This window comes from Trichoplusia ni, chromosome 7 (genome assembly GCF_003590095.1).
Source record: "Trichoplusia ni isolate ovarian cell line Hi5 chromosome 7, tn1, whole genome shotgun sequence".
NCBI lineage: Eukaryota > Metazoa > Arthropoda > Insecta > Lepidoptera > Noctuidae > Trichoplusia > Trichoplusia ni.
Genome location: NC_039484.1, coordinates 3,196,895 through 3,211,772, shown reverse-complemented (window position 1 = coordinate 3,211,772; position 14,878 = coordinate 3,196,895). Strand labels below are relative to the sequence as shown.

The window sequence follows — 14,878 nt, the reverse complement described above, 5'->3', positions numbered from 1 at the left end:
TTTCCAATTAAGGTAGAGGAAACTACTAAAAGGTAAAAATAAAACAAGCCGCTGCCTTACGATTTATAATTAACAGTAGGTAACAGTATAGGTAATAATTGTTCAGTCTTCAGGCCATACGATGCGCTCGATCCACGGGAGGTAGGGCAGCACCCGGGTGTACAGGTCCGGCGTGTTGGGCTCGCCGCAGTCCTTCACGTGTGACGTCACACCCACCACGCTGTACTGGCAGTGGAACTGGTCTACTTGGAGAGGACTGCCACTGAGACGCTGGAATGAGGAACATGTTCTTAACAAGTACCAATTACGAGAACGGAAGAAGAAGAATGGAAAAGGCATATCTGAGTGGTTTAGGTCATCACGCCTAACCCACTTGTGCAAAATGTCAAGAGTCTGAGCCTTGCGCAGGACAAGTGGGTTCAAGTTTTGTGCTTGGATTTCTGTGTGCTCATGACTTGAATACATCGCGACGTAAGAAAAACATCTTAAGGATGGGAAGCATTTTAAAAAAAGTGGTGTGTGTCTTTTTGGTACAACTTCCCAAAAAGTAAAATGTTTTCAGGGTTCATCTGTGCATGTATGGTAGATAATAATATATTGAGCTTCCCCGTTATTTATAATCTAATCATGGCATGTCTACAAAATTTTGTACTGCTGTACCATTTAAGCTTTTGTTCATTTTCCACCGACCCCTTTTTATCTGTTTTTTCTTTATATTGATTACCTCTGTCGTGGTAACATATCTATGCAGGCATATATTTTTCTTATCAAGTATATGACGCCTAAGTAAAACTTGGTAGACCAGAAAACTACAAAAAAAAATAGAGACGTCTAGCCTTACCTTGCAAGTATCATCCATCTGTGAATGGGTTCCGTAGCAAGTCTGTATCTTATGATCGTACCCCTTCATCAAGCTGTTACTTGGTTTGTAAGCGAACGCACAGTCCACCCATTGTAATCTGTCTACGTAAATCTGGAATTTTAAAATTCGTGGTATATAAGGATTCCTGTTCAGCCCATCACGGTTTAACGTAGGCAAATGGAGTCTGGAAGACACTGTCTACAACTAGTTCTTAGTAATGAAGCACCTGATGATCTTAAAGTAGGCAACATCTTCTTAGCATACAATTATAGACCTTAATATGGTTTAGCATAAGTTTGCGTAATAATATAGTCATATAATACCTAATAATTTAGCTTAATGCAAAGATTAGGTTTGGTTGTTATTATGCAGGAAGTATATATAAACAAAAGCACTAATGCGTAACGATCATTACGCTGAATTTCGTCATGGCAACTTAAATTGTGCCAATATATTTTTTTCATTAGTAATCCTTAAATATTATTACTATGATTGTGGAAGCGTGACAACTATTTAAACGCAGGCAATAATATTATTTTAAGACGTGGCGCTAAGCCTATCAGGTCATTATACAGCGCGAGTATTAAGTAGAAAGTAGAAAGTTGCAACCCTCAAGAATGTTTTCGAATGTTAAAAAGACTTCTGACGGCTTCGCATAGTAAAAACTATCCAAGGAGCCAACTAATGGCAACCAAAAGGACTACTTAGTCCAACTAGGAGGACTTTAGTGACGTGTACGCCTGCATTAGTATTACTTATATAACGATTGTGAGAAAAGGGCTGTGGCAAAAACACGCACGTCACGCAGACATCGCTAATGTGTCATCACACCGTTAGCAGTCGTAAGCCGGTAAAAATTGGTATTTACATTATTAATTACCAAAGTTGGTAACTCTCCCTCAATCACGAGCCTCGCTCATCAAGTAGAAGAAGGCTTGTTGGCCTATAACTGACGCAGTGGACAATTTATGGCAAAATAAAAAAAAAACAAGCTCACAAACCTCCATGATCTACAAATTGATCGTTAAAAGGAAGTATTCCTGAAATAGTTATTTTAGTTTCAAGGTTAATACTGACCATTTGTAGGTCGTCCCCCGTCCGTCTCGTCTGCGTTTGGTTTTCGGTTGGTCCATATGTGCCGGCTGTTTCAGCCACAGAAGCATCACGTATCCCTACGTCCAGACATGCCGGGAGGATTTCCTCGTCAAATCGTATCCTACAAATGTAAATATTAATAAGGTCCTGACTTTCGACCACGACGGCTTGTGTCGCAAGACATTTAAACTCGGGACTTTTTACTTAATATTCCGCAATTTTCACACAACGCCATCTAGTCTCAAACTAGGCAAAGCTTGTATTATGAGTACTAGACAACTGATGAACATACTTATATATTTCTAAATACATACATAATTTAGATAAATTAGACCCAGAAACAGAACAAATGATCGTGCTCACCACACAAACATTTGTCCTGGGTGGGAATCGAACCCACGACCTCCGGTATAGCATTCAGGGTCACTAACCACTAGACCAACAGGCTCGTCGTGGTAGTCCTGTGGTCTACTATTATGTAGTATGTATTGAAAATACTCTCTTGATGAAAATTGAACCGGGAATTAGAAATAAGTTACACATAAGACTTCTTTAAAAATGGATTAAATAACCATAATTGAATGTTATAAGACCACTTTGAAACTTACTCTGATTCCGTCTCCAAGAGAGCCAGATCATGGTACCATGAAGGTTCATTGTATTCAGGATGTTTGATAATCCTCTTTACATTGTATATCTTCCAATGTTTCTCGCGGTCTACATGTTTTTGGGTACCCACCGCTACGAATGCCGCATTACCACTGAAAGAAAAAAGTATATCTTCTATACTAATTTGGAATCACTTGGAAAGGCCAAGCCAATAATATAAATACGGAAAAGAGAATGTATGTATGTGTCTGTTTGTAGCGTTTTAACTTCTTAACTTTGGAAACAATTTTGATAATGGATGAAGGAACTTCGAACTTCACAAACACACTCGTTTGTTATATGCATGAAATGACTACAAGTGAATCCGTCCGTACGATAGATTTCTAAAAATATGAGAACTTTTTTTATTGCTTTAATAAAACATGCCTATGACACAGTGAGTTAACATCTCGTGTGATGTTATTTAAAGGGCTACAAGCTCCCGCTTCTATACATTTTAATATCTTTAATGATTTTTGTCTTCGTATTCTTAAGACACTCATTATTATTGATAGGGGAGGAATAGAATAGTGGTGCGTAATCTGGATATTACTACAGCACTTAACACCAGGTTTTTGAGTAACAATGCAAAAACCACCTTCATAAGTTTAATTTGCCCTAAAGATTAATTTCAAAAAAGGCCATAAGTTATGCGTGATATTTTACATTAACTTACAATACACCGCCGTTAGTGCAATGAGCAGCTGTGAGAATGAATCGTTCGCTGATGATAGTGCCCTCACAAAGCCACTGCACGGAATCGGGGTCGCCGTACCCAAGTAACGCCTGGAAGGAATAATATTATGTGTTACAGCATCAGTATTCTTTACTGAACATTTTTCTCAATACCAGTAAAGGAGGATAAATAAGAATACTCCACAAAAATTAAGGTTAGGTCTACTCTGCGATATCTTAATCTAGACAAAAAGTATAGAATAAAGAAAAAAATATATCTAACATATCCAATAAAATAGAGAATTGTAAACGTTACAAGCTTTTTCGAACTACAAACTGTTGTCTAAGCACTTGGAGTTGGGGCAAGCATTTGATAGACATGCCAAGTGACGGATTGGAAAATTACAATTACGAATTCACTACGTTGCTTCAGTACGTTATGTAGATACTGATGGCAGTTTAAAACTCTAATGAGGTAAAATCTGACGTCATAAAAAGTCTAACATTCAAGCATTATTTGCTATCCTATTCGGTATCTTCCAAGGTATTACTTTCTTCCACTTTTAATCTTATTAGCAATACGTGAGTACTTTTATCATAAATGTTTGAAATAGATTCGTACCAGGTGTGGGAACTTCCACGGGTGAGGATCCTGGCCTCCTATATTTACTGCTACTCTTAAAGTGACGTCATGGCATTGTGCGTCCATATTCCAACTCTTTCTGAGTTCGATGTTACCTTTGCCCCGGCACGGGTAGGGCAATCTTTGGAAGTAATCGAGGCACTCTGAAAAAACAATTATTCATCATATCGCAGACATATTTTCAAGGAGGTCAATACATCAGCAAATTGTACTCGACTTTTTCAGAAGAAGGGAAATGTTTTAGCAGCTATACGGGCATAGCCGAGCAAAAAGCTTTAAAGTAAGTATAAAAAAATGAGAATTTTAAGGATTGATATACTTAATTAACTTTGGCAAAGTTCTTACTTTTCCAAGCCACGCGTCCACGTCTACTGACTAGAACTCCATTAGGTGATATTGCGGAGTGTCTGAACCTGAAAACAGATATTTTACATTATACGTGATAAACAGGAAAAGAATTGAAAAATTATTCTAGTAGATTTAGTTTATAAGAAGAACTGGTCGTACGAAAAATTCTCATATTATTATCATATTGTACCGCGTTGGTCCCATCCTATTCTTTTTGGCCTATCTCCTGGATAAATATACATCTTCGACTATACAATTTCTTTTTATTCTAAGCCTGTATTTTACAGACCTGTGTCATTCATTTAATAAGAGAATATCTTACTCGTCGCGTTCACTGAACAAACAGTCGGTGCAGCACACAACAGGCTCGTTGTTAGTGTTGGAGCAAATCTCAGGAATTTCAGGAAGCTGATTTTCCTCAAGGAAACCCGCATTGCGCTGGAAAAAAGTACCAAAAATAACTTTGCCTGCTTTGATTTGACTGATAAGGGAAACTGTTATACCTAAGATGTCGATGCATTCCTTAAGAAACGTCACATTGTGGTATGCACCAAGAGTATTAGTACCTGTTTTCACGGACGTAAATTTTTCAAATAATAATATTGTAAACTGGCATGCACATTTGAATTTTACGGTTTTTCAGTAAGGCTTGCAACTACGTGGATTGTACAGAGCTACGTCACACACCATGCATAACAAAGTGCATTCATGCCTAACTTACACGACGGATTATACGGTGCCTATAGTCAATTATGATATATTTTGATAAACATAATGCAGGGGTTATATGGCGCTAGGTTTATTTGGATGGAATGGAATGATATTCGAAATATGTAAAATACCATTGATAGTACTAGTAATCAGTATTACTAATACATAAAACGTTAATGAAGTGTTAAAGTTTAAGCCTGTTCAGCCTGTTCTTAACTATTAAATGTACAAGATAAATTTAAAAAATCCCGGACAGTAAAAACTTGTAGATCTACAACTTTTAAATGGCTTCACAGATTTTGATCAAAAACATGTCTAGGAAAACTCGCATATAATTGTACTTAAATACCTACAAAATAACCTAAATTGAAAACGCTCTATCCGTATGGAAACTATGATGCTACAGACAGATAGACAAGCCAAATTTAAAACACCCTCTTTTTCTGTCGGGGGTTAAAGAGGTTTAGGGAACCTTGGTAATTTAACTCAGTATAAGCTCAGTTCAGAATTTTATTAGACTTCATTTCAGAAGGTTCATTCAGCGTACATGAGCATGACTTATGCAGTGCCGTATTATCCATAAGGCACTTTAGGCCAGTGCCTAGGGGCCCACTAAGACCAGGGGCCCACCACCAAAGTAGGCATCTAAAAAAAAGGTTGATAAATTTTTCACTGAACGACGTACGGTATGAAAAAGGAGGGCCTGAAACGAACTGTGCCTAAGGGCCCCGAGATGGTTAATCCGGCCCTGGACTTATGGCTGACTATACGGATCAAGTGGTATAGATCTCCACGACCCCCGCCTTCCAAGTATTTGTGTGATCTAGAAATGTTTGCTCTGAGCCTAGGTTTCTTTGTCAATGTTTGTAAAACCCGCGAAAGTTGCGAAAGGATTAAACTCCTTAGTTCAGGAATAGTCGTCATCATAATCGTTTTTTTTTATTCCGTATCATATCAGCCAAGAATCGAAAACTGTAGAATTACACGTTCTTATAAATGTGCTGGAAAACATAGGTTGTTTGATATCTGATGCAATAAAATAAATAACGGCAACTACGTAAATTAAAGTCTTCGACATATGTACATTAAAAACATTCAATTACGTAATGTAGGATGACTTCCACATTATTTATAGAATGTGTGTATGTATTTGTCAAGGGTTTAAATTTTTTGATAAAGTAGGTGTGAACAAAACCAACTTACTTATGTAATTTAGAATTCGATCGCGTCATATCAAATATTGTTCTTTCAATTTACTATATTATGTATATTTGCTACAGTTACAGTTAAAATAACGGTACTTCATTCAAACAATGGAATTTTCTTTTATTTCCTTTCCCATTCGTTTGTTTGTATGATTCATGCTACAGTCTAAATCAAATTCAATAGTTTTTATTTCATGTAGGCCGTCTTCCGGGCATCTTTTAAACGTTGCAGTTATTATTCTAGGAGCACAGTTCCAGAATGTCGTTCTTATGGGGAACAACTGGAAAAAAAACTCCATTAACACAGTTAGTAGTAGTTACTGAATTTCTTTTGTCTTTCGAGTTATTTAGTTAAGTTTGCACCTAACAGTCAAAAACGTCAGTTTCAACTCCGATGCCTAAAAAAACCACCTAAAAATACCATCTGGGTAATAATTTTTGCCCATTTGCCAAGAGACGTGACCTATCTACTCCTACATAAGCTTGGTCTTTTTCTCCAACTTCTACTTTAGTTCATAAAAGCGTCGATTCAAACACGAATACTAAGTTTAACATGAAGTAAAATGCGCTCCACTGGCTCTTCGCGAACCTTGAGCTTCATTTTGTAACTTCATTTGTTTAGTAAGTGACTGATGTAGCTACTCAATGTTAACACTAATGTGATTGATAGATCAAAACAGCAACATTCAGAAACAACTAATCACAACAATTTACATGAAGTTTGACAGATGATTAACAAGTTTATTGCAAATGCCCTTCGATTTACCTCAAAAGAAAAGGGAATCTCTTTAAGTTCAAGTTTCACCCGCTAAGAGTCTGGCAGAATCCTCTCTCTCCTTTAATATTAAGGTGGTAAAAGTACTTACGTATAAATATGTTAAGACTGCTGACCCACATCTGAACAACCGGACACACGTGCCGTTGTGTATCTTGTTTATGCATCGTGAGCCTAAAAAACATAGTAAAGTTATTTATTACTTATATATAGGTGCAATAAAAGGTGAACTACTAAGTGATACGTGGTTTTTAGAAGTGAAACCACAAGTGGAAATACAATTTTCTGTATTTACCTCCATTTTAACTTGGCAGTATTGTTGAAAAGGAAGATTTTCAGTTAGTAAGAGGAAGAGTTCTTGATATTTCGCTGTATGAGGTTTCAAATGGTGTGAGGTGTTTATTTTATTTTACCTTTTTTTTTAAACTGTCGGTAAAGTATCTATGTAAGCGTTTTGCAGCGGATTTAGCTTTTCTCATTAGATAGAAAAATCATTGTTTCTGTTTCCAATAAATAGTACATAATTTTAACTCTTACCTTCACTTAAATTAAGCTGACTCAAACCACTGTATAAACAACTAAACAAGCACAGTAAAATTCCAAAAAACCTATGGTCCGCCATGTTGTCCGCGCATGCGTGTTGCGCAGTGTAAGCGCGCGTAAGACTAGGTATTATGTTAAACCTAATTCAAATTAATTTTCAACAGCTTAGCGATTCGCTTTTATTAGCTGGACGTGTAAGTTTGTGTATACATTATATTGCTACTAGATTATTACCCAATCCCCAGTGTAATTGTTGCCGAGATTGTGTGAACCTCAGTGATTTGCGATAGTTACCAATTTGGTTTTGATCAATGCACAATTTTAAGAATTATGTTTGTTCTTTACTGAATGGCTCATAATTACTTTGAATTTGTATTCCTATACTCCTAGCCCGATGAAAAAGCAGATGTGAGGTGGAAGGAAAACAGCAAGAATGGACTGAAAAGTTTTTGTAATAGCAAATTACTTTACATTAGAAAATTTGACTATCATACATTATAATTACCTAAGACAACTTGCAAGTTAAATTCAATGACAAGAAATTTCTCGCAACTGATCTTAAAACACAAATATTTAAAACAATTAATTAAACCTTGTAAGATAGACTAGGAAGAAGGAAGAGAATTAAAAGATAAAGCGATAACTTCTTCAGATGCATAATCACGAGAACATTAAATACATAGTTAAAAGCAAAATCCATTTTTGCCAGTACTTTATAGGCAACTTTTTATATTATAATATTTTATAGTACGTCAGCAACATTCAGATTTCTATAAGCAGTAATCCAAGCGGCAAGCGTGGTGATTGTGGTGATAACTAGCTCTCATTGTTTATATAACGGTTATTTATTTGGACGATTACATCCAGTTCTTACTTATGGTTTTTTGGTCGAATATGCGACTGTTAACAAGACGGTCCTTGTTTGATGCTCAGTTTTTTTTTGTTATATGTTTAAAAAGATTGGTTTAAACTGACCGTGCCTTCTATCCGTTCTGTCAGATAAATCCGCCAAAACACACACGCACTCTTCACAAATATTGGATATCATATGATGTTAGATGGTTTATGACCCTGATGATATAGTCCATATATGGTCCTTACAGAGCAGAGGAAATTTACAAATGTAGAATATCGATACCTATCTGAGCGGCGAAATAACTTGAGAGCTTCTCTCCTGCTTTTTACTGGAATCTTTCCAGCAAACTGTCATACTGATTGTCGATATTTTGATATGTGTAAATTGTAAAGAACAAAAAATAATTTAATCATTCCTAATATACCTCTTTACATTGGACCTCTGTCTCCATGCACAACTTTAAAAAGGACCACGTCTCTTCTCATGAAGTTAACCCGTCAATTAAAATAAAAAAAATATCAACAAAGCAACAAATACCAAAAAAATATAGTGACTGAGTTAAATCGTCTTAAATTATATGAGAATACAACATTGTATGTTTGAACGGAACTGGAACTATAAGAAAATGAAAATTAACATAATAATATATATATTACAGCAACCTAGATATTAATTCCGCCAATTCTGATACCATCTTTATTACTCCTTCATCCTAGTTGGACTATCCTATAGTCCTATCACGTAGTTTCTTGTGGTATCTTCTCCCCATTCCGGTTTCCAGGTAGAATCAAGGGGTCTACAGGCCACAACTGACCAGCAGACCAGTTTATTTTTAATGTGAAAACAAAGTTCCTTTTTTCCGGATGGGAAATCATCAAGTGATACATTCCACTTTGGGTTGAGCAGAAGGAAGTGTCATCCATGTTCTTTTCCTTAGTCTTGGTATATCGGGTTCGTTCACGGTAAGCCTTTCAGACAATCACGCTGCCCCGGCAGGCATCGACAATAAATGTGACAATAACTGTGGTAAAAGTTGCGTAAGAAGAACCTCACGGTATTTTCCGTAAGCTATTATTATACATGTTGTAAAAACTTTGCAATAACACGTGTAACACTTCAGATCAGCTGATTCATTTTAAAATCTTCAGCACACAGTTACCATACATCAACAAATGAAACGCCTCACTATTTTTAATATTATCTTATTTGAACTAGCATTTATCTATTAACTAGCATTTATCTGAACTAACATTTTCAAACAAACTAATGCTGAAGTAAATTTTGTCTTGCAGTTTATATTGTAGATATATTAATGTAAACATTAGCGATATTTAGAACTATATCTTAACAGTTAGGATGCTGTAATTCAGTTGTCTCTCTCTGCGTGCACAAGTGACAATAACACTCAACATCTGGTGTTCTATTTAAACTCTACTAATGAAATCTTGCGTAGATTTTTGTAAGAATTAAAAATAGCAAGGTCAATTGAATGAGTTTACAGTGGCCATGTTTAGACCAATGACGTTTTAATATCAGACAGATTGTATTGACCTCTTATCACGGTTAAATGTGAATCAAACTTTAAAACAGTGAGTCGTGTTTGTGTGAGGTGGAGCTGAATCTGTGATGGCGGACGCGAAGAAGAAAAAACAATGTATCACGCCGTTTATGAAGCAGGTATGTGGGAAACATTTCGTTTTTTGTAAAGAAATTGATATATGTCTTAATACCTCTGTGAATATAGTTTGTTTCGATGTTTCATCAGGGTAATGAGATAGAGAATGTCTACTCAAGCGAGCTTAAAAGAAAAAGAGAAAATGATGATAATTTCCTACATAGAAAATAAACGATATCATTTAAATACGTACATATAAAGTTGGTGTCATATATTTTCAGTTTCATATTGGTAAATGGAGGTTATACCATTTATCCCCGAATAAGATGATCCTATCTAATATTTATTCACACACGTAGGTACGAATATGATGGCACGAGTTGAAGATCAGAGCTGAGAGCACAAGTTAATAAAATAAATAATGTTACAGTTCATGTGTTACATTTCAAAGACGGAATATTAATTGCCCATGAACTTTGCCCATTCCCGCATGGAAATAGTGTATGCAGTCGATGATGGATCTACTGTTTCCATACAGTACAGGGTGCGTGGATGTCACAGCCAAATTAACGCTCGTTTTCGGTGTTCGAGACAATTTCCCTAAAAGTTTATGTATCTTTCAATTATAAAATAAGGAAAGGTTGTTTAACCGGTTCTCTTCACTTGAAGCTGAGGGCCAGAACAATGTAGCAAGGTGTTCACCAAATGAAAACTGAATATGTCTGAGAATGACATTATTTTTCGATGAGGGTGTGACTTCGTCTTTTCAGCTCAAAATGTGAGCGAACAATTTAACATGTACAGGGGCTCGGTATTATGCCATTTTCTCTTAAACGGATTTCTCTAATTCCACCACCCACTTTCGCAATATTGCTTAGCATTCTTTTAATATCTTTTGATCCTTGATGTTCCAGTGCTTCGTGACAGCCGGCGTGTCACTGAACATGGCCGGCTCAGGGCTGGTGGTGGGCTTCACCACTGGTCTCCTGCAGCAGCTCAAGGCTCCAGACTCTATCATCCAGATCGATGAGGTCTCCGGATCTTGGATAGGTTAGTACCTAATGGTTTTGAAGTTAGGGACATTATATCTATAGCCAAGAACAATGCATTGTTAAATGGATCTCAGGTGTGTCATGATGTCCTTATCACTTAATTAAAAAACGGTCTTCCTTCCATAAAGCTCTTAAAATACCCCGCTTACTGTAAGGTCATTAAGTTTTGCTGTCGTTTGTGCAAGCGTGACCACGCTACGTGTGGAGATATACGCTGTCTCTCTTTTGCTCTGGTCACAGCCTCACTCTGGGGGCTCCTCAGTACTGACACAGATTTAGACCTATTACAAAAGTAGAAATGTTTATCTTAGAGATAGAATCAACTTATTCTCAAGCAGTTCTAATATGTTTATGCCATTTAGCTAACCAGGAAGTCAATAATTTAAAGTTGTTAAGTTTTTAAAAATAAACAGGCTGTTTCCAATATCTGTACTATCGCGATCTATGTACCTAAACTGCATTATCGATTTAATATCGCGATATTGTTGTAATACATTTAATAATACTAGTACGTACCTAACGACTATTTCACATTTGCACTCTTGAATAAAATCGATCTTCTCATAGAGAACGTTTTATATTAACCTACCAAGATATTGAAAACTTGCTTAATTTTTTTTTCATTCTTTGCGTTAAAATATAATAGATTCTCTAGGTGTGTTCACTATCATGCAACTGAATTATCAACTTTATGATATTGTGATAATGTATTTGTTACCTTCATCTGTTTAATTTTCCATCAGTCTTATGTCTACTTATCAGATGGCATTACCCAAACACATGACTGTAGTAATATCTACACGTTCTCCGTGACCCGTGGGTCGTTTGATTTCAAACGCAACTTCGACATAAATGTCTTAAAATTTAAACGGTACTCTAAATATTATGATTTTCTTTTTCAGCGGCTATAATTGGCATCTCATTGCTCGTCGGCAATTTCCTCGCACCGCCATTAATGTCAAAGTTTGGAAGAAAAATTGCTAACCTGATCACAATAGTACCGCTGATCGTTGGCTGGACTGCGATATACTTCGCCAAGAGCATCACCGTACTTATAATGGCTCGACTCCTTCAAGGCCTCTGCATGGGCATGTGTACATCAATAGGTTCACTTTTAATTGGAGAGTACTCCAGCCCGAGGTATCGCGGAGCCTTTTTAATGACAATATCCGTCTCCATAGCAACCGCCGTGTTATTCGTCCATTCCTTAGGCTCCTACCTTTCCTGGCAAGTCACGTCTTTGGTATGCGGTGTAATATCAATCATAGACTTGTTCATTGTCATCTACTCGCCCGAATCGCCTAGCTGGTTGGCAAACAAAGGGAAGTATGACGCTTGTAAGCAATCCTTCCGATGGTTGAGAGGGGATACCGAAGAAGACGAACTGAGAGAGATTATTAACGCGAGCATAGCTCTAAAGGAAGAACAAGCAAAGGAAATAAAACCAACATCACTAGTAAAGAAGATAGCAAGTGAAGTGGACTACATCAAAACAACAGTCATAAAGAAGGAGTTCTTGAAACCAATCATCATAATGATCCATATCTACACGTTAGGGCAGTGGAATGGCATAAACATGTTGGTAGCCTACCCGATAGACATGTTCAATAAGATGGTTGGAACAAACGCCAACATGCCGTTACTGGTGATGACTCTAGACATCCATAGGATAATAGCGAACACAACAGCGCTGTACGTGATACAAAAAGTGAAACGACGGACAATTTTAGGAGTGACTGTGTGCTTGAACATTCTGGCTGTGATAGCCTGTGCTGGTTACACTTACGCAAAGGATACAGGACTTTTACCTCCCGATGAATACATTCTTGGAGTCGCATTGGTCCATGCTCACATGTTTTCAGTAGCCACGGGCGCTCTGCCACTCTGCTTCATAATTGCTGGAGAAATATTCCCTTTAGAGTACAGAAGCCTGGCTGGAGGCATCAGCGTATTATTCTACTCTTTACACATGTTTGTTACGATGAAGACAGTGCCGTTAATGCTCACGACTATAGACTTATTCGGGACGTATATTGTCTTCGCTGTATGCATGACGTACGCTTTCCTTGTGGTCTGGTTTCTGTTACCAGAGACTAAGGATAGGACGCTCCAGGATATAGAAGATGAGTTTAGAGGCAGACCGCTGTCTCCTAAGGAGTTGAAGTCGGTTCAGTCTATTGCGTCAATGAGGGCTTATACTCCGGATAGGAGGTGTAGTGGTACTGTCGTTATATAGGTATTATTGAAAAAAGTGATGATGCCAAGGTCTACGTAACACTTTTGCAAGCGTAGAGCATTGTCGCTTTTCTACAACTGTTATGGTCTCACCCAAGTTTTACGGCCCCCATTCCACTATTTACAATGGACGATGAATAAAGCGAATTTATCCGTCAAGAAAAGAGCGAAGTGGAGAAGAAACATTTGGAAAACTGATCCCACCACCATGTGGGATACATAGCTGGTAAGAGAGAAAGACAATGGCCGAGAAATGATTGGAATTTGGACAAAATTTGACACTTTTTATATTCTCCTAAGCATTTTGCCAACACAATAATTCTGAATATATTGTGTAGACCATGAGTGTTCTGCCCCTTACTGAAATTCCAATCATCGGAATTGGGGCCCTGGTAGCAGTAGAGATGACTTAAAATGGAATGAACGGGAATTAAAGGTTTTTGCTACTTTAGAATTGCATTCCAATGTTATGGTATTGGGTTGTGATTAAAAGATTAAGTTAGGTACTTAATTAATTAGTAACAATTCGATGTTAAGAAAATATTTGAGTAATTTCGTTATCCGTTGTGCTGCTTAACAAATTGTTGTTTTGTTTTTTTTTTTAATTTAATTTTAACACTTGCTAACAACTAAATGACTTTGAAATACTTTTAAGATTAGTGCTAAAGATAATTCATACTTATTATTTTTATTGATATTTTGTAAATATTTTATTTATTTGTTTACCCATGTTAAGATACGTTTATTTGACTAGGTTAAATTGTCTTGATTAAGATTTTTAATGAACATCGTCACATTTTTTTCCCAATAATTTTAGACATTACCAAATACAGAAATGATGTTTCCTGAAAATCGTGATTGTTTTATTTATCACCTGACCCTGACTCCAACTTACTTTTATTCCGCCTAGGCAGAGGAAGAATAAAAAGGGGGTAAAATAAACTTACGCAATATAAATAAAACAGAATAAAAAAAAATATCAATGATTTATTGTCATATCACATTTCTGTTAGATATAAAATACTGTTTAAAATTACCATTACTTATGTACAGCATAACACATGATCAGAAAAATATGAAAACGGAGCAGTTTTAATGCCATTGTTAAAACTTATATAGTTGCTTTAAATATACAAGTTAATTTATACATTACAAAACGTTACCATGTAAAATCATACTTAAAATACTAGTATTGGTCATCGGTCAGTTAAATTATTAGTTTTATTACTCATGTATATTTTTCGGTATCGCTCGACTAGTTTCGGACTTTGAGCCATCAAGAAGCTGACGCGAGGGGAACCAATAATTATCATTCCTCTTTATGAAAGATATTGTAACAGTTCATTTCGATGGGGAGAATCAGTGATTGACTACTAAACTACAAAAGGTTTAATAGCTCTTCATTATAGATGAATATGAATATTTTCCACTTATGTGTTTGCACTCCGCCTACATATTATTCTTGTCTTCAGAAAATATATAATTCGGTGCTTGGCTACATCGTGCATATTTGTCTATAATTAATAATTATTTACAGCAACGTGTATGCGTGTACTATATAGTTAAGAATAAGTGAGACTCATTAATCTAAATTGATATTACACAGTGCTTCCGT

At 36.4% G+C, this 14,878-nt stretch overlaps 2 protein-coding genes across 3 annotated transcripts; one reads left to right on the top strand and one right to left on the bottom strand.

Moving 5' to 3' along the window:
- Positions 1-52: 52 nt before the first annotated feature.
- On the bottom strand, positions 53-7,852 carry LOC113495841 (serine protease snake-like). 2 transcript variants are annotated; one of them, XM_026874833.1, is made up of 10 exons: positions 7,500-7,849; positions 7,054-7,136; positions 4,594-4,709; positions 4,269-4,336; positions 3,903-4,066; positions 3,282-3,391; positions 2,566-2,718; positions 1,940-2,078; positions 842-973; positions 53-270 (listed from the first exon to the last, which is right to left on the bottom strand). In XM_026874833.1, the coding sequence occupies exons 1-10, from the start codon at positions 7,582-7,584 to the stop codon at positions 103-105; spliced, it is 1,218 nt and encodes a 405-aa protein (XP_026730634.1). In that variant the 5' UTR covers positions 7,585-7,849; the 3' UTR covers positions 53-102. The 2 variants fall into 2 exon arrangements, with proteins under 2 accessions (XP_026730634.1, XP_026730633.1); XM_026874832.1 differs by lacking the exon at positions 53-270 and having other exon boundaries at positions 278-973; positions 7,500-7,852.
- Positions 7,853-9,728: 1,876 nt separating this feature from the next.
- LOC113496263 (facilitated trehalose transporter Tret1-like) lies at positions 9,729-14,115 on the top strand. Its single transcript, XM_026875442.1, has 3 exons — positions 9,729-10,038; positions 10,891-11,026; positions 11,931-14,115. The coding sequence occupies exons 1-3, from the start codon at positions 9,988-9,990 to the stop codon at positions 13,262-13,264; spliced, it is 1,521 nt and encodes a 506-aa protein (XP_026731243.1). The 5' UTR covers positions 9,729-9,987; the 3' UTR covers positions 13,265-14,115.
- The last annotated feature ends 763 nt before the right edge of the window (positions 14,116-14,878 follow it).

What these genes read in the sequence shown, in the direction of transcription:
- LOC113495841 (XM_026874832.1), bottom strand. Translation starts at nt 7,584, where the DNA reads ATGGCGGACCATAGGTTTTTTGGAATTTTACTGTGCTTGTTTAGTTGT. An exon ending in TTGTTCAGTGAACGCGACGA is followed by an intron (nt 4,337 to 4,593) that starts GTAAGATATTCT and finishes ATCTGTTTTCAG; the next exon opens with GTTCAGACACTCCGCAATAT. An exon ending in TGCACTAACGGCGGTGTATT is followed by an intron (nt 2,719 to 3,281) that starts GTAAGTTAATGT and finishes TTTTTCTTTCAG; the next exon opens with TGGTAATGCGGCATTCGTAG.
- LOC113496263 (XM_026875442.1), top strand. Translation starts at nt 9,988, where the DNA reads ATGGCGGACGCGAAGAAGAAAAAACAATGTATCACGCCGTTTATGAAG. An exon ending in TCACGCCGTTTATGAAGCAG is followed by an intron (nt 10,039 to 10,890) that starts GTATGTGGGAAA and finishes TTGATGTTCCAG; the next exon opens with TGCTTCGTGACAGCCGGCGT. An exon ending in GGTCTCCGGATCTTGGATAG is followed by an intron (nt 11,027 to 11,930) that starts GTTAGTACCTAA and finishes TTTCTTTTTCAG; the next exon opens with CGGCTATAATTGGCATCTCA.